Source organism: Eubalaena glacialis, chromosome 2, assembly GCF_028564815.1.
Source record: "Eubalaena glacialis isolate mEubGla1 chromosome 2, mEubGla1.1.hap2.+ XY, whole genome shotgun sequence".
In the NCBI taxonomy this organism is placed as follows: Eukaryota; Metazoa; Chordata; class Mammalia; order Artiodactyla; family Balaenidae; genus Eubalaena; species Eubalaena glacialis.
In genome coordinates, this window is record NC_083717.1 from 68,963,199 (window position 1) to 68,980,481 (window position 17,283).

At 39.9% G+C, this 17,283-nt stretch overlaps 1 protein-coding gene across 2 annotated transcripts in view; it reads left to right on the top strand.

Moving 5' to 3' along the window:
• AAGAB (alpha and gamma adaptin binding protein) overlaps nucleotides 1-17,283 on the top strand; it is an 81,984-nt gene that overhangs the window by 60,352 nt on the left and 4,349 nt on the right. The window contains exons 6-7 of one of the 2 annotated variants that reach the window (XM_061181989.1): nucleotides 13,101-13,183; nucleotides 14,026-14,119. In XM_061181989.1, coding sequence (XP_061037972.1) covers nucleotides 13,101-13,183; nucleotides 14,026-14,119 — 177 coding nt within the window. Of the gene's footprint in view, nucleotides 1-13,100; nucleotides 13,184-14,022; nucleotides 14,120-17,283 lie in introns of both variants that reach the window. The other variant, XM_061181988.1, reaches the window with a different exon arrangement.

The following is a 17,283-nucleotide window of genomic DNA, read 5'->3' on the forward strand; positions in this document are numbered from 1 at the left end:
CATTCCAACAAGAGGAGGATAGGGAGAAGAGAAGGAACCAGCCAGGGACACTGAGAAAGGGTGGTCAGTGAGGTAGGAAAACCAAGAGTGCAGGGTCCCAGAAGCACAAGTGGAATGTTGTCAAAGTGGAAGGAGTGGTCAGCTGTGCCAGATGGCGCTCATAGGTCAAGTAAGATGAGAACTGAGACTTGACCTTTGGATTTAGCAATGTAGAGGTCATCAGTGGCCTTAAGGAGAGCGGTTTTGGTGAAGTAGGTTTTTTTTTTTTAATTTATTTTATTTTTGGGTGCATTGGGTCTTCGTTGCTGCACGTGGGCTTTCTCTAGTTGCAGAGAGAGGGGACTACTCTCGTTGTGGTGCACGGGCTTCTCATCGCAGTGGCTTCTCTTGTTGTAGAGCACGGGCTCTAGGCACGCAGGCTTCAGTAGTTGTGGCACATGGGCTTAGTTGCTCCACGACATGTGGGATCTTCCTGGACCAGGACTCAAACCTGTGTCCCCTGCATTGGCATGTGGATTCTTAACCACTGCGCCACCAGGGAAGCCCTGAAGTAGGTTTAAGAGAGATTGGGAAGAGAGGAGTGGGAGATGGTGACTATAAACCACTCTTGAAAATTTTTGCAGGAAAAAGGAGCAAAGAAATAGGTGGATGCTAGTGAGAAGAGTGTGCTTGAGTTTTGTTATTTTTTTAAGATGAGAACAAGAGCAGCATGTTCATAGGCCGAAGGGAAAGATCCTGTAAAAAGTGGAAAAAACTGATGAAGGAGAAGAGAGAAGGGAGAAGTGCTGGAGGGATATCCTTGTGTAGGTGAGAGAGGGCAGGCTCTAGTGGAGGGGTGGGCGGTGGATGGGAGGGGGAAAGTGGATCTGTGGAAAGAGGCAAGAAGGGAGTATGTGGGTGCAGATGTTGCTGGGTGGAGAGATGTGGCATGGAAATCTGTGGAAGTTTCATCTGATTGCCTCAGTTTTCTCAGTGAAGTAGGAAGCCAGGTTATCAACTGAGGGCAGAAGGAGGTTGCATTAGGATTTGAGGAGAGAGGAGAAAATATGAAAGTCATCTAGGAGAGTAAGAGAGTAGACAAACCTGGGGATGTAAAATAAAGTTAGAATGATAAAAATAAATGACTGCCAGACAGCACGAAGGGGCCCACTTGAAATTTGGTGTGATACGTTTAAAGTGAAGCCAGGCAGCATGAGTGTGGGGGGTGGGGGGTCTTTTCCCCGCTACCTTAAGCTACATGGGTGCAGCCATGGAATCACCAGTTGTGCTTTTATCAAGCAAGGGTATCATGGCAAGATTAGGCTGTGTACATAAGGGAATGATTGTAATGATTGACCATGGAATTTAAGCTGGGTGAGAAAGGGAGAGAAAATCAGTGGGGAGAGGGTCAGTGAAAAGGTGATAGTTTTGAGGTCCCAGTGGAGTTGAAGGATAATTGGGTTGAGCTACTACAAGGGAGGGAGTGAGCTGGAAAGATAGGTGGTGGTCAGAGAGTGGGATGCACGAAATTGAGATCATGGAGGGGTTGTAGTTGGTAATAATATGGGAATGTACGGCTGAAGTTGGTAGAGGACAACATCCGTAAAATGGAACTTTAATGAACCAAGAGTCAGGTTCTTAGAAGGAACATTAATATGTATATTTAACTTGCTAAGTATCCAGACAGAAGTAGTATTGGAGAAAATAACGGTGAGCCAGTAATTAAAATTGTGAAGAGGGACTTCCCTGGTGGTCCAGTGGTTAAGACTCTGCGCTTCCACTGCAGGGGGCATGGGATCGATCCCTGGTCAGGGAACTAAGATCCCGCATCCCGCATCCCGCATGCCGAGGGCGCGGCTGGAAAAAAATTGTGAAGAAATGAGGGACAGTGGTTGGGTGATCTATTGGATGATGGTAGCAAAGTGTCTTAGGCACTTGCCTTCAAATACAGTCTGTGTGAGAATATCAGTAGGCTTTTATATTCAGAGGAGGTTTTAGAAGTAATTTAATCCAGTGATTCTCAATTGAGACTCACTGGGAGTAGGGTAGTGTATATCAGATACCACATACATCCTCTAGAGGTATTTGCCTGGCTCCCGTTGACGATCACTTTAACTAGTAAGCCAGTATTACCAGTTGATTGATAGGATGTCTTATCTCTCGAATGCATTTAGATAGAAAACTCATAGGAACTTTTGAGCTAGTCTGTTCTATCCAGTACAGGAATGGTTTCTATAGCATCCTTGCTAGATGATTGTCCATCATTTTTGGTCGAATGCTTCTAATAATAGATACCTCAGTACTTTATGAAGCAGTCCTAGAAGCAGTTAATTGCATAGGGAAATCAGAGAAGTGTCCTGTTAATTCTCAGCAGATAGAATATCTTAGGCTGGTAGTTTGGGGAAAGGATATTTTACTTTGTGTCATAGAGCTGAGAGCAGTGGTGAAAATTTTCTCTACGATGTATTTTCCCTGTGTCTCCCTATTACCGGCTTTCATTGTAATCACTCACTCTTCTTTCTAGTCCTCCTAGGAGGTGAAGAAAGTTCCAGTGCACATGATTTAGCTCAGAGCTATTGAAGTGATCAGGGGGATGGGAAGAATGGAGATTGTCTAAAGTAATGAACTAGGGAAAACCAAAACTGAGAAGAGATTTAATTGGAATATGTAGTGTAGGGTATGTATAGGGTAAATATGGACTTGATTTCCCAAATCCCAGGAGGTAATTTATGGAGTACATTACACTAAGAGATGATCCAGGCAGAAAATAGAAATGGTTCATAAGGGACTGCAATGAATTCTCATGAATGACAGTTGTACCTGATTCAAGTTAGGAAGGCACTTGGCCTAAACTTCTAAGATTTTTGTTTTGGAGAGCAGTCATGTTTTACTCCCCAATATTTTTCTATGCAATATTTTTTCTACCAAGCTTTGTACCGGCTGTACAGATTACATGTTGTTGAATTTTATAGAATTTAATAAGTGGCATTGTTTTGTTTGCTATGCTAGTGTGTGTGAATTAGCCAGGAAAAGCATTTAAATAGAACATAGAATCTCCATGCATGCCTCGGGCATGACGTCTTCCTTTCACAGATGGGGAAAATGAGGCCTCAGGGAAGAGAGGTGACTTGCCCATATGCAAACAGTGAGTCAGTAGGTAAGGTGAGACCAGAGGGCAGGTCTCCTGACCCAGGAGTGTTGTGTGTTTTTCCATTACAGTGTGTGGATTTACGTTATTGGCTGGTTAGAGAAATGAACACAGAGTAGTTAAATAATTTACCCAGGCTGCATGGGAAATTATTGGCAGAGCCAGATGAGTTCATTCCCTATAGAACTCCCTCAGCCAAGGTGTTCTGCTGGCATGAGTAGGATTTTAATGAGACAGGTAGGAAGTAATGATCATATCTGAGTTTTTGGACTTTTTTACTTATTGCATTTTAAATAAATACTTTCAAAAAGGCTGTCTGAAACAGTGTTGATACTAACTTTATCCCATTGTTCTGCGCTTAATCCAAAGTACAGATAAGGCTCCTGGATAGTTAATATAATAACTATCTAGTTATACATAGTGAAAGATAGTTTATTTTAAATTATTTCACTTAGAGTCACAACAGATTATTCTTTTTAGTTTGAGTTAAGACTAATTTGTGCCTAGTATGTACTCAGTTAATGTCTTTCTGTTACTTAATTTCACATTGTAAAAACAAACAAGTTAAATTATAGTACTACAGTTGTAGGCAAATTATTATTCTAGAAAGAGATTTATAAATCTTCTTGATATAGAAATATAATTTCTGGGTTAACTTATAATAACCTAGTTTCATATTCTTGGCTCTACCAATGTCTTGTTTCACAAGTGAAGCATTCATTCTTAATAGGGCATTATCCACCCCCAAAGGGGTGAAAATTGATTCTTGGGGGGCAAAAAATGTAATCTTTTTATGTATAAAGCACAGATATGCATATAATGTGTAAACATAGATATAGTATATCTGTGACATTAATATTTAAATGGGGAGGGTATATCATAATTAGGAAACAGATGTCTAGAGAGGCCCTGAGGGGGCATGTCTTTGTCCCCAGTTCCTGGCACAGAGCTCCTAATGTAATACAATAAATTACTATTTGGTTTTTGTCCTGGCTCCTAAAACAACTCGAGAACAGTAAAGGTGAAAATAGCATCTTTTGTTAATTCAGTAACAGGCCCCTTTAAACCACACTGGAGTTTATGTTAATGGAATGACTTTTGGAAAGACCCTGAGGATGGGAGGCTGGTTGCCAGGGGAACCAACCAGTGATTAGATGGTTGGAACTTTCGGCCACCCCGCCCCACCACTGACCTCTGAGGAGGGGAGTAGGGCTAGAGGTTGAGTTAATCACCAATGGTCAATGATTTAATCAATCATTTACTTCCAATAAAAACCCTAAGCAGTGGGATTTGGAGTTTCCAGATTGGTGAACACATTGAGGTGCTGGGAGGGTGGCATGCTTGGATACCTTGCTCTATGCATCTCCCCTGTCTGGCTGTTCCTGTTATATTCTTTTATAATAAATTGGTAGTCTAGTAGGTAAACTATTTTCCTGAGTTCTGTGAGGCATTCTAGCAAATTATCAAACCTGAGGAGGGGTTCATGAGGAACCCCAGTTTATAGCCAGTTGGTCAGAAGTATAGGTGACAACCTGAGCCTTGCAGTTGGTGTCTGAAGTTGGGGGTGGGGTGGGGAGTGGGGGGACAGCCTTGTGGGACTGAGCCCTTGACCTGGGGTGGGGGTGGGGGTGGGTTCTGTGCTAACAACGGGTAGTTAGTGTCAGAATTGCGTTAAATAGTAGGACACCTAGTTGGTGTCCTCCAAGAATTGGAGAATTGCTTGGTGTGGAAAAAACCACACATCTGGTGTCAGAAGTGTTGGTTATGAGTAGAGAAGGAAACAAGTTTTTCTTTTAGGGGCTATGATGAAAACAGTTGAGAAACACTGAGGGGAAGGATCTGGTTGTACATACTAAGCTCTACCTTAGAGGAAATCCCCAGATGTCATTGTATTCACTATAAAGGTCAGACTTCTAAAGAGGTCAGCATTTCCACCATATGCATTAGAGGCCTCAAATGGTCCAGGAAATGAAGTGGTTAGAAATGCCTTTACAGCTTGGCAGGGTTTTTTAGATGTCTCCATCCACATCAATTTGCTCACTGTATAACCTTCCCTATACCGTCTTTCCTCACATTTCCTCTACCTGAAAATCTGGCTGTGACGCAAGAAGAGGGATGTTGGTAAAATCTCAGCTGCCTACTTGAGTTACCTTCAGCTCCTGTTAGAGCTGGGCTTATGGCTGTGGAGACCTATCATTTGGGTCTTTTATAATTTGATAATGTCCTCTTACTATCATGAAAGAGAAACTGAGGGGGCAGTGCTTTATGCCAAATGTGACAAATTTTAAAAGTTGATTCCCCCACTCCCACCTCCCTTTTTGGTCTCCGGTGTGGTTGTCTTCTCTTTCCATTTGTCTGGTACATCAGAAAGCCTAGTTGCAAAGTACTTTGTTATCATTAGATGACAGAGGCATCATGCTCAGTACTGTGCCTTGAACTTGGGAGGCACTCGATAAATAAGATTTGGTTTTAAGATCAAGGAAAAGAAGTTGGTTAGTAGAAGTCTGATGACATGTTTTGTTTTGTTTCAGATGAAGTTGTCACTCATTGTTTCACATAGGAAAGTAGCATTATGCACAGTGTCCTTGTTTAGAGTGTCAGTTTAACATTACCCCCAAGCTCCCCATCCCCTACCCCAGGCTTTGTCACCTGAGCACTGGTGAGTACCACGGGAGGTTTAGTTGGCTCTTGGGTGTTCAGTGGGTTTTTGTTTGTTTGGTTTTGGTTTTATTTTTTTACAAATACCACCACTGAGAGAAGGGCCAGGAAGGGAAATTCTGTGATCTTTTAGTGTTTCTAATCAGTGAAGGAGTGATTAGACTAAACATATATTACAGGGTTGTGACATTGATCCCCGAGTGGTAAGCAGTAATTGTGGAGATTGGATTTCAAAAGCTCTGACAATTTACTTTCAGTTTATCTATTATAATATTTAATATCCAGTGATGCAGGTGGGTAAGGATTAAGTGGAATTAATAGTAGAAACAATTCTTTCTTATGGTACTTTTCTATGCCTTCCCATTATAAACGAAAATAATTGATCATATGTTAATGTATGTTCCTCAGTATGTACTTGGTTACAAAGAACCGTGGCAGAAATCCCAGATTTCATTTTAAGGAATCCTTTGCAACTGATGTACAGAGCATTGTCAAGAATTGAGTACCAAAACACAAGATCTGTCTGGCTACCTGATACCTGGGCTACTCGCCTGAGAACGTAGACGGCTACTACCTTTAATATAATTTTTTTTTAAGAGAGAGTAAAAAAAAAAAGAGATGGTTAAATAAAAACTTGAATTTAATGTCACAGAAAATAAAACAACATCAAATTAGTGAACGGAAGAATGGTTAATGAAGAAGGTTCTAGTGGGGTCTGTCTCTGCCTGGGTGATTTTTTTTTAAAATAAATTTATTTATTTATTTATTGGCTTCATTGGGTCTTCGTTGCTGCGTGCGGACTTTCTCTAGTTGTGGCGAGCAGGGGCTACTCTTCGTTGCGGTATGCGGGCTTCTCATTACTGTGGCTTCTGTTGTCATGGAGCACAGGGCTCTAGGTGCGCGGGCTTCAGTAGATGCAGCACGCAGGCTCTAGTTGTGGCGCACAGGCTTAGTTGCTCCGCGACATGTGGGATCTTCCCGGACCAGGGCTCGAACCCATGTCCCCTGCGTTGGCAGGCAGATTCTTAACCACTGCGCCACCAAGGAAGTACCCTGCCTGGGTGATTTTGGGAAAATGGCATCATGTCTCTGGACTCCAGTTGCCTAACCTCTAGGATAGAGTAGAATTATATCAACATTACATTCTACAGAACTGAGTTCCTTGAGACAGAGTGAGTTGTTCCCATTTTTTTATCCCAGCACCTAATATTGTGGAACTGAAAAAATGATTTGAATAATCTCTGTCAGTTGTCTCACTGTGAATGTTGTGGTCAAAAATTAAGTAAGATACATATTGATTTTTAGGTAGAGTGAATAATTTGGAGGAGTGTGTGTTGTAAGAGCAGAAGGGGAAGGAGGAATTGTGAAAAATTAGAGAAGATGGAAGGCAATAAATGTATGGGTAAAATAATGAGACTTTGTTTTTTAAAAAATCACCCCCAAAATTGTCCATAGGCAAACAAATGATGGGAAATCACTTCAAATTAGTCACCATGAAGGCACGGCAGGCCTCCTTCTGTGGCCACCTTGCAAAACATTTTTGGTAGTCATTCTTTGGAATTATTTTTAGAGCTGGTTATGAACCACATAAGAAAAGTCATCTTTTTCTTCATGGTAAAGTTTTGTTTCGTTCACTCTCATTATTCCCCACATTTGGTTCTGAATGGTTTTTGACTTGATTGTAAACATTCCTTTGAGGATTTTCAAGAGTGTGCTTCAGGCTCTGGAGATAGGACTTACAGTGGAACCATTATTGGAATTAGTGTGAAGCTTTCCTTTACAACTTTGGTAAAAAACAGTACTCATTCTGATGTTTAATTCAGTTCATTAAGAATTTGTGTGTATGCATGCACAGAAAAAAAGAATAGGAGGACATTTACCAGAGTATTAATTGACATCTTCGGTGATTTAGTTTTCTTCTTTATACTTTTCTCTATTTTCCAAATTTTGTACAATGAACATATCATTTACAATCAGGAAAAGGGGCAAAAAAACATAGTCTGGTTACTTTCTGGTCACCAGAAAGTTCATTATATGTTCAAGTATTGGCAGAGACAGTTCTTGACTTGTGAGCACGTGTCCCAGGTGTCAGAGGGAGAGCAGAGATTCACTTTTCTGAATCCAAAGCTGATGATGGAGCCAGATTTAGTGCTTAAGCCTATTTTCCTAAAGAAGCACTGTTTTTAGTAATATACTTTAGAGTTTTACCTTTTTCAAGCAGTAGTTTAGCAAAAGAGAATAGATTGGTTCTAATTCTTTTGTGATTTTAAAAACATTTCATTTCCATTTGTCAAACAGAAGTGGAATGTGAGATAAAGTATACGCTTATTTTCCAACCTTCTCTAATGCTTGCAGTCTCTGTCTGCCAGTCATGTCAGGCTGTCAGCGGATATCTCAGCATCCCCCCCTGTACACTTAGCACTGTGCTGGGCGCTGTGGAAGGTGGAAGAACTGTTAGTTCCTGTCTCTGTCTGCAAGGAGTTTATAATATAGTTTAGGACGGCAGATAGACTCAAGATAAGTATTTATACTAGCACAGTAAGGACAACAAGGCAAATGGCACTGAGGGAGCTGAAATCATCCAGAGAAGTTTCCCAGAGTAAGGGGAGGATATTTGTAATGCTGACAGGAGGTAAAGGTAGAATCTTAAATGCTTTTATTATTTTTCCATTGAAAAATCCTTCCAAGAAATGACTTAAAACCTGAGCGTTATAGCCCCAAATTTCCTGTCCTAATTAGATCTATATCAGTGGTTCTCAATTGGAGGCAGTTTTGCCCCCCTCTCCCCAGGGGACATTGGCAGTGCTATAGGCATTTGGTAGTATAGGAGGGGATGTACAGGACGCCCCCTTGCCCCTCGTCCCCATACACACTCAAATGTCTGTAGTGCTGAATTTGAGAAACCCTTGTCTACATATACTTGAGGGACAGTGAAGGGACACTGGGGCCTAACCACCTGTCTGCCACTAGTTTTATGTGACCAGTGCCTCCAGGAGTTATGGGGGCTGGGCTGGGATAAATTAATGAGAGACATTGAAGTGGCATATGATTAATTATTCAGTCCTCAGCTGTTCATCTTAGTTCAGTTGAAATCAGTCTAAACCAGGAAAGTAATGAAGGATTACTGACAAAAGAGAACTATATGTGAATAAAAAGATATCTTTTTGCACTTAATCCAAGTTTGTGTTGTCATATTCAGTATTTGTATATCAAGCATTGAATGTCTCTTTGCTCTTTATATGATACCTGTGAGCTTAATGGAAATTAATTAGAATCAGAAAGTTCTGGATTTCACGTTCAGGTTCTAGCTATGTGACTTTGAACAAGTTACCTAATCTCTTCAAGTTATACTTTACTCTGTAAAAAATATAATAAATCCTCTGTAGAAGAAGATAAATAAGTGTGCCTTTAGATTTGTAAAGAGATATCCAAATATTTCATATATTTCAAGTTTTCTTGAAACTTCCTATTGAAAAATAAAATAAAAGCTCCTCCACAAGGCTTGAGAATTTCCCATTGCTAACCTTTATTCTAGAGGCTATGGTTTTGTTTCTGACACTTCCTGGAAGAATTTTATGCAAATGACCAGTACTGAATTAGTGTTTTTAGGACCAGAGTTTAGTATACTTACTATTCCTTCTAGAATAACTTATTTTACATCACTTAACAACTTCCCCTTTCTGCGGCTCTGAAGTTCCAGAAGAATCAGCTGAGTAGGTAGATTAATTTATTCCTTCCTAGTGTAGTATTTTGAGGTGTCAATAAAACCAGAGATGCTAAAGCCAATTTCAACAACTATCTGCTAAAAGAATAAATCCTTCTTAATGGGGATGACATTTCCATGTCCTGAATCCTGGGGAGAAAAATCTGGCAAACAAGAAAAGATTCAGGTAATTCTTTTCTGTGAGAACAATAGTTTTACAGTGGGTGCACATGGGCAGAATTTTGCTAAACATCGAACTAGGGAAAATGGAGAGTTTCTTTAAAACCATAGGTGTATAAAACATCCAGGTTTTTTTTAGCAACATTAGTGTGCGAGCAATCTGCTTTGGATAAACAAAAATGAATTGCTTTTCTAATTGTGAAAATTTATATGTCTCTAACTTCCCTAAAATATAAGCAGTGGTCAAAAAGAGTCATGTACCACAATGTTCATTGCAGCTCTATTTACAGTAGCCAGGACATGGAAGCAACCTAAGTGTCCATCGACAGATGAATGGATAAAGAAGATGTGACACATGTATACAATGGAATATTACTCAGTGATAAAAAGAAACGAAACTGAGTTATTTGTAGTGAGGTGAATGGACCTAGAGTCTGTCATACAGAGTGAAGTAAGTTAGAAAGAGAAAAATAAATACCGTATGCTAACACATATATATGGAATCTAAAAAAAAAAAAAAAAAGGTTATGAAGAACCTAAGGGTAAGATAGGAACAAAGACGCAGACGTAGAGAATGGACTTGAGGACACGGGGAGGGGGAAGGGTAAGCTGGGACGAAGTAAGAGAGTGGCATGGACATATATACACTACCAAATGTAAAATAGCTAGTGGGAAGCAGCCGCATAGCACAGGGAGATAAGCTCGGTGCTTTGTGACCACCTAGCGGGCTGGGATAGGGAGGCTGGGAGGGAGATGCAAGAGGGAGGAGCTATGGGGATGTATGTATACATATAGCTGATTCACTTTGTTATAAAGCAGAAACTAACACACCATTGTAAAGCAATTATACTCCAATAAAGATGTTTAAAAAAAATTTAGAGAAAAAAAATATATAAGCAGTGGAACAGTGAACTCACATTAGTTGACTAAATTCTCCATTGTTTATAAGAAGATACTGAGCAAAAGTTCTTCCAGCTTTCATTAGCCTGAAACCTGATTATAAACTCATAGTCATCTGTGGACCTTAAAAGGATTCTGGCATTTAACGTTCTTTTTTTTCTATTAAGTAATTTAAAATACCTAATTCAGAGCTAACTATCAAGAGAAGCTAAAGAATGCCATTTTACTTTATAAAATCACAAATATCTAGAGCAGAAAGGACCTTAACAACCATGTCTAGCAACCCTCTTTTTTTTACAGATCAGAGGATTGAGGCACAGAAAGATTGATTGACTTGTCCAAGGTCATAAAGGTGGGCAGAGCCAGGAGTGGAATCCAGGTTTTCTGACCACTAGCCCAGTCTTCTTCCCACTGTTTGGACTTTTCCATAATTTTATTCATTATTAGGATTGGGACATTCAGGTTTTTTTTTATATTGTGGTAAAATACACATAGCACTTAATCATTAAACATTTAAAAATCTCTTTAAATAGGCAAACACATGAATATGGAGCAAACACATGAATAGGGAACAAAAGTCAAAAGGTGCACAAAGGTTTATGGTATACGGTTACTAGTTCAGCTCCCTCTCACTCCTTTCCATCCCAGATCCCCTTCTTGGAGGCAGCCACTGTAAATAATGAGGCATTTTAAATAGACCATTTTGGTCTAATAACGTGTCTAAACTGACATTGTATTGTATTATTCTTCAGGGATTGCAGTTTGGCCTGCCAAGTTTAGGTAATGCCCAACAAAGGAAAAACATAAGCCGTGGAACTGGAATATGGAGAGAGATTTGTGAACTGATTTGAAAATTACCCACAGTCCAAGTTATTTCCAGTAATAGAAGTGAGGGCTCTCTTGCATCAGTACTCTCTTACTCAGATAATGCCTTTTGTACAAAGAGCCTAAAGTATTTTATAAGAGCTCTCATGTATCCTCATGACATGTAAAATCCCTGAGTATTGCGTAACTGCATACAACTGCTTTAGAGTCTATAGCACATTGGCCACAAGAAAGAATTATGTTGATGTTTGAATAAACACCCCCAGGCTCTGTGAAACCATCAGTGTGGGACATCACATGGATCTGCTTCTCTCAGCTTCTGAGCCTCCACGGCCTACCTGATAAAACAGCCCCTGGTTCTTGGATGGGGTGCATCCAGGCATTGGGGCTGGAGAGTTCCTCACAGACTGGACAGGTTGGCTGAAGGAGTGAGAGGGGGCTCCATAGTGTGTGTATGTCTACCATGTGCACCTTTGGTTGTGGAGCAGGAAAAGCAGCAGGGCAGCAGCAGGCTCTTGGTACCGCGCAGCGCCTTTGTAGCCTTAAAGCACAGGTGCTGACTCTGGTAGATAGCCGCGTGCAGTAAGTAGGCGACTGCCCACGTGGTGAGAGGTCAGCCTGGGAAAAGCTGCAGGCCCAGACCCCACATGCCACAGTCGGGCTTCCTCCCAGTTTAAAAGGCAAATCTCCCCAAGTGAAAGGGAAGAAGAGGAGACTGCAAGTGGTTATCTTTCTATGATACTTTGTGTGACTATCTGACAACAGGTTTCACCTGGCAAGGGAGAGGACCTAGGAGGTCTTTAGGTTGTTTTGAAGACAGATGAGAATGGGTCCAGGGAAGCTATAGGGAGAGGAGAGGCGAGGTGGGAAGAAGTTGTCTTTCTGAGAGAGCAGTTCTTTGACTTCTGTACCACTAGACTCTTGAATTGTGGGTTTCACATTCTACTCTCAGGCAGTGTTTTTTTGCTGTTGTTTGTTTTTTGGTTTTTGGTTTTTTCCCAATTTTCCTGATCCTAAGGACTCTCCTGGAGTACTTGCTAAAAGTTCAAATTCCTTGGCCTCTGTTCCATAGATGCTGCCTCAGTCTGAAGTTGGGTCCTTGAATACTGGGTAATTTTAATAAGCGTCCAGGTGATTGTGGGGAACGCTGTCCGATCAGGACTGGGTTCTGATATTTTGCTCTAGATTTGTCCTCCATTATAAATATAAATATCGAAAGTATTGGGAACCTTAACTGCATAAACAGAGCTTTATTTCAAGAAAGCATGAATGTTCATTTCACCTGATAATAATGCCTTGGCATTGATTCTTTTTAATGTTTTTTAATTGTTTAAAACACTGAAGTATTAGCTCATAGTAACTATTAAAACATCAGTTCTGTTAATCTTTGCAAACAGAACTACTGAACGGTCTTTTGTTTGTTGTAATGGCCCTGCTGTATATTTGACCTGGACTAATACTATGTGATTTAAAGTTACCCGGAATTTAGAGTTTTGTAATTGATAGTATTTTTTTTTAGTTGTTTGTTAGTTATGTTTTTTAATTTTTTATGTTTGTGTTTTTATGTTTAATGTTTGTAATTGATAGTATGTTTTTTATAGTTAGAACTTTTATAATGAGGAAATAGCTATCATTTCATCATCACAGTCATTTTAACAGTTTTAAATGTAAATTAAAAATTTCAGTGATTGTATTTTTTCTTTTCAGATAGGAACCAAGGCTTTAACCTTCTCAGCTCATTGGCTGGAGCAAACCATAGCACTGGATCAGCAGAGACCTGCCACTCAGAGGTAAAGATTTTTCCTGGATCTTTTCTCTTCTTTGGCTTTCATTTCTACTCGTCATTATGAATCTTTACACTATTCATCATTTTCTCCTTTCCATTTAAGAAGTGGCAGAGAATATTAGCAATAGATAAAAGGAGAACCTAAAACAGCCCTCTTCATGCCTGCTGCCTGTTAAGAGCAGGCTAGTTCGGCATTAAAGCGGTAAGCCCTTTGGAGATGTCTGCAATTTGGGCTGTTCCATGTGTTTTTGCTAGAGTGCTTTTAAAAATGTGCTAGGATTTCCTTAAGGCATAAAGTTGCCCCCAAATCTTTAAATATAAAATAAAATTAATGGTTCTTTTTAAGTACTTCCTGTGTCCTGTACAGTCTGAGGCAAGGTCCTTGCCCTTAATGAGCTTAAATAGGCTGATTTCACCCCTCTGTCCTCAAGGACTTTGGTCCAGGTCTGCCTTGGTTGGCAGGTTGGAGCCACGAGCACATTATGTAGTGCCACATTGTCTTTCCGGGACCTTCTTTCTCAGTCTCCGAGCTGTTTGTGATAGGATCTTATACATTTTCAGATTTTGAATAAAACATGATCTTAAAGCAAACAATATGTTTTAACAGTCAATAGCAAAATCATAATACTTTTTAATTTTTTCTTGAGGAGAAACACTGCTGAGTTATTGAATTTTTAGCCTTTCGTTTAATGTGACCTTGATCCTTCTTCCATCTCTCTTTGTGTCTGGCTCCTATTACTGCTTCTCCAAAGCTAACCAGTGGGTGGACGTGCGAGCCTTTCTGGATTTAGTTCGGAAGCAACCTCCTGTTAAATTGTTGCTTGTATGTATTTTCCTCACCAGCAGCCCCAGTTGCCAGCAGCAGAGAGGACTGAACCCCTCTTGGATAATCGAGGTGGTGCATCTAATACAACAGACACTCAGGTCGATAGCATCGTGGGTAAGCGCCTCTCTGGCTGCTAAGTGACAGCTCTGTGGAACTTGCAGTAGCCCATGTATCGGGGCATAAATCATCCAAGGGGAAACTGACTTTAAATGAGGACGAGGGAAGGAAATTGATAGTGCACCCCAAATGAATGTTAGCCTTGTGGACGGCTGTCAGAAAAAGGAGGGAGAGTGAATACATTACAAATCTGTGGGCGCCATTGTCCTGCTGATTCTCTCAGCAGGATCGTGATTACGATCATCTTAGCTAGAGCAGACAGAACCAGGTGGTGAAACAGCTTTATATCTCCATATTACACAGTTTTTTCATAGTATTTCACAGTAGTCAGAATTGATGGTAACAAGAATACTATAGCTTTATAAGCCCTCCCATATCTTTTTGAAATTCTTTTATGTCCACATTCTCATTTGGTAATGAAGTTTGGCAGAGAAGTTATTTTACAGAGATGAAGATGAGGCCCAGAGCAGTTTAATAACTTGTCCAAGGGCACCTAACAAGAAGGTCCTAGAGCTGAAACTGGAATCCAGTTTGCTGCCCAAAAGCCAGAAAGCCAAGGAGCTTAGTTAACAATAACTATAAATGTTCTTTTGTCGGGGAGCTACTGACGTCACTACTTCTTTTTATACCACAGAGGACCCATGTGCAGTAATAAGTTTTAAAAACTTTTTTTTTCTGTTTGTAAGATAATCCATGTAGAAAACTCAAATGATTGGTTATAGAAACATATTAAGAAGGAAAAATTGGTATATAATCTCTTTCTCTCTAGTTTATTCAACCTCATCCTCTCAGTTGAACCCTTCATATTAGCTTCTAAACCTGCTAAAATCTCTGCCATGAAAACAAACCATTGACCACACTGAAGGAGGTGGGGAAAATAACTAACTTAAAGAATTTGGGAAAATGGTATTCTGACTGGATACCATGAGGCCAAAACCAAAAAGAAATGAACAGAAATCCTGCACTCTGTTTAATAAATTTGATTCTTACAGGGGTATGGGTTTGAAATTCTGAATATTTATATGTAATATATTTTATATATATTACAGTTGAAAGAATAAGAAAATATAGCATAGATAATGAGAGCTAGGTTTCTCACTGTCAGAGAAAGAAGTTACAAATAAGGAAAGGGGAAGGCTGGGATGAACCCTTTGGTACTGAACTAGAATTGAAGGTATCAGTATGAACTCTTGGGTTTTAAAATATAGTTAGAGCAGTAGAGAAATAAATATAGATATGTGTATGAATGTGTAAATACATATATATATTTCCTAGCTCTGTCCACTGGGAGGACCTAGAAGCAACAATAATAGCAGTGGACATACTTAGCACTTAGATCTTGGTTTCTAAATACGATTCTCCAAGAAAAGGTACCAGGGCTACTTGGAAAAGTGGTTGATTCAGGGCTGGGGCAGGAAAAATGCAGGATGAACGTGGAGCATCATGGTGCCAGAAAGTAAGGAAGTGCTCAAAAAAAGAATGGGGGCATGTTGAAAGGGCACAGGAACCAACCTGAAAGAGCTTCCAATGGCTAAAGCTGGAACAATTTGACCAGCAAAGTAAATTAACATAGTATTGGGCTGTGACCCATAGAATAAAATACATATCCATGAATCCATACTAATTTAAATAAATAATTGAATAAATGCATAACTGGAAAGGAAAAGGCTGCTCCTCCTTACAGAAGAATTCCAATTAATACATGTAGACATTATGAGGGAAATAGAAAATTACCCTTAGCCACACACCACAGTAATAGTTGTCGCAGGCAAGATCCACTGATGGATGGTGAAATTAGTAGATGAAAGTTTAAGAAGAAACACGACATTTCCATAGTCAAAATATCTTTCCCAAGTTATTTATTACAAAGGGGAAAATAGTAACTTTATACTGGAAAAACCTGGCAGATACCACTTTAAGTGATGAAGGTTACATCACCAGTAACAGGACATATTGACATCATCTCCCTCCAATATGATGCACTGAAAGGGCACCCACTTCTGTGGTGTTCCTGCCAAAGGTCCATAACCTCAATCTAATAATAAGAAAACATCAGACAAACCCAAATTGAGGGATATTATACAAAATAACTGGCCAGTACTCTTCAGAAGTGTCAAAATCATGAAAGACAAGGCAGGACTTAGGAACTGTCACAAATTGGAGAAGACTAAGGAGATTTGACAACTAAATTCTGTGTAGAATCCTGAATTGGGTCCTGGAACAGAAAAAAGGATATTAGTGGAAAAAGTGATGAAGGTTGAATGAAGTCTGTAGTTTAGTCAGTAGCATTGTTCCATTATTAACTTCGTGATGTTTATAATTGTACCATGGTTATATAAGATGTTAACACTGAGGGAGGGTGGGGGAAGGGCATATCGGAAGGCTCTGTACTATTTTTGCAACTTTTCTGTAAGACTACAGTTATTTCAAAATTCTTTAAAAAGATGAAACCAAACAAAAGTAAAACACTTCCTCAACCCCACATCTCCCTCCTCTCTTTACTTATTTCCATTCCTCAACTCATTCCTCAGTTCATTCCCATCTATAGCTCTTGCTCCCATTTTCCATGAAAACAGCTCACCAGCGACTTCCATGCCACTCAATCTAATAGACGTCCTCCAGTCCCCATCTTGACCTCTTGGCGGCATTCAATATTATGAATTGGTCCCTTTCTGAAACATTATCTTCTCTTGACTCACCCAACACATCTCCTGATGTTCTTCCTACCTCTCTGATGATTCCTTCTCTTGCTTTGGAAGATTACACTCCTTTACCCAGCCTTTAAATATCTCCATTCCTCAATGTTCCATCTAAACTCCTCTTCCAAACCTGTATTTAAGCATGAAGTGATTCTGTCCACATCCACAGTTCAGTTATCATGTATACAGATTAATCACAAATTTTTTATCTCTAACCCTATATACCAACTGCCACCATGGCATGCCCATTGAACTAAAGCAAATTTATTCACCAAATGCATCTTTAACATCAAATTATCTGTATGACATTGTAGTAGATGTAAAGAATTATGTTATCATCCTTGTCTTCAAGGAGCTTATAGTCTAAAAATGCAGAGACAGGCCTTGTAATGTAATGTAATGGGTAAAGCCATGGGCTTGGAATCCTGGACAACTGGGTTCAAATCATGGCTCTACCACTAG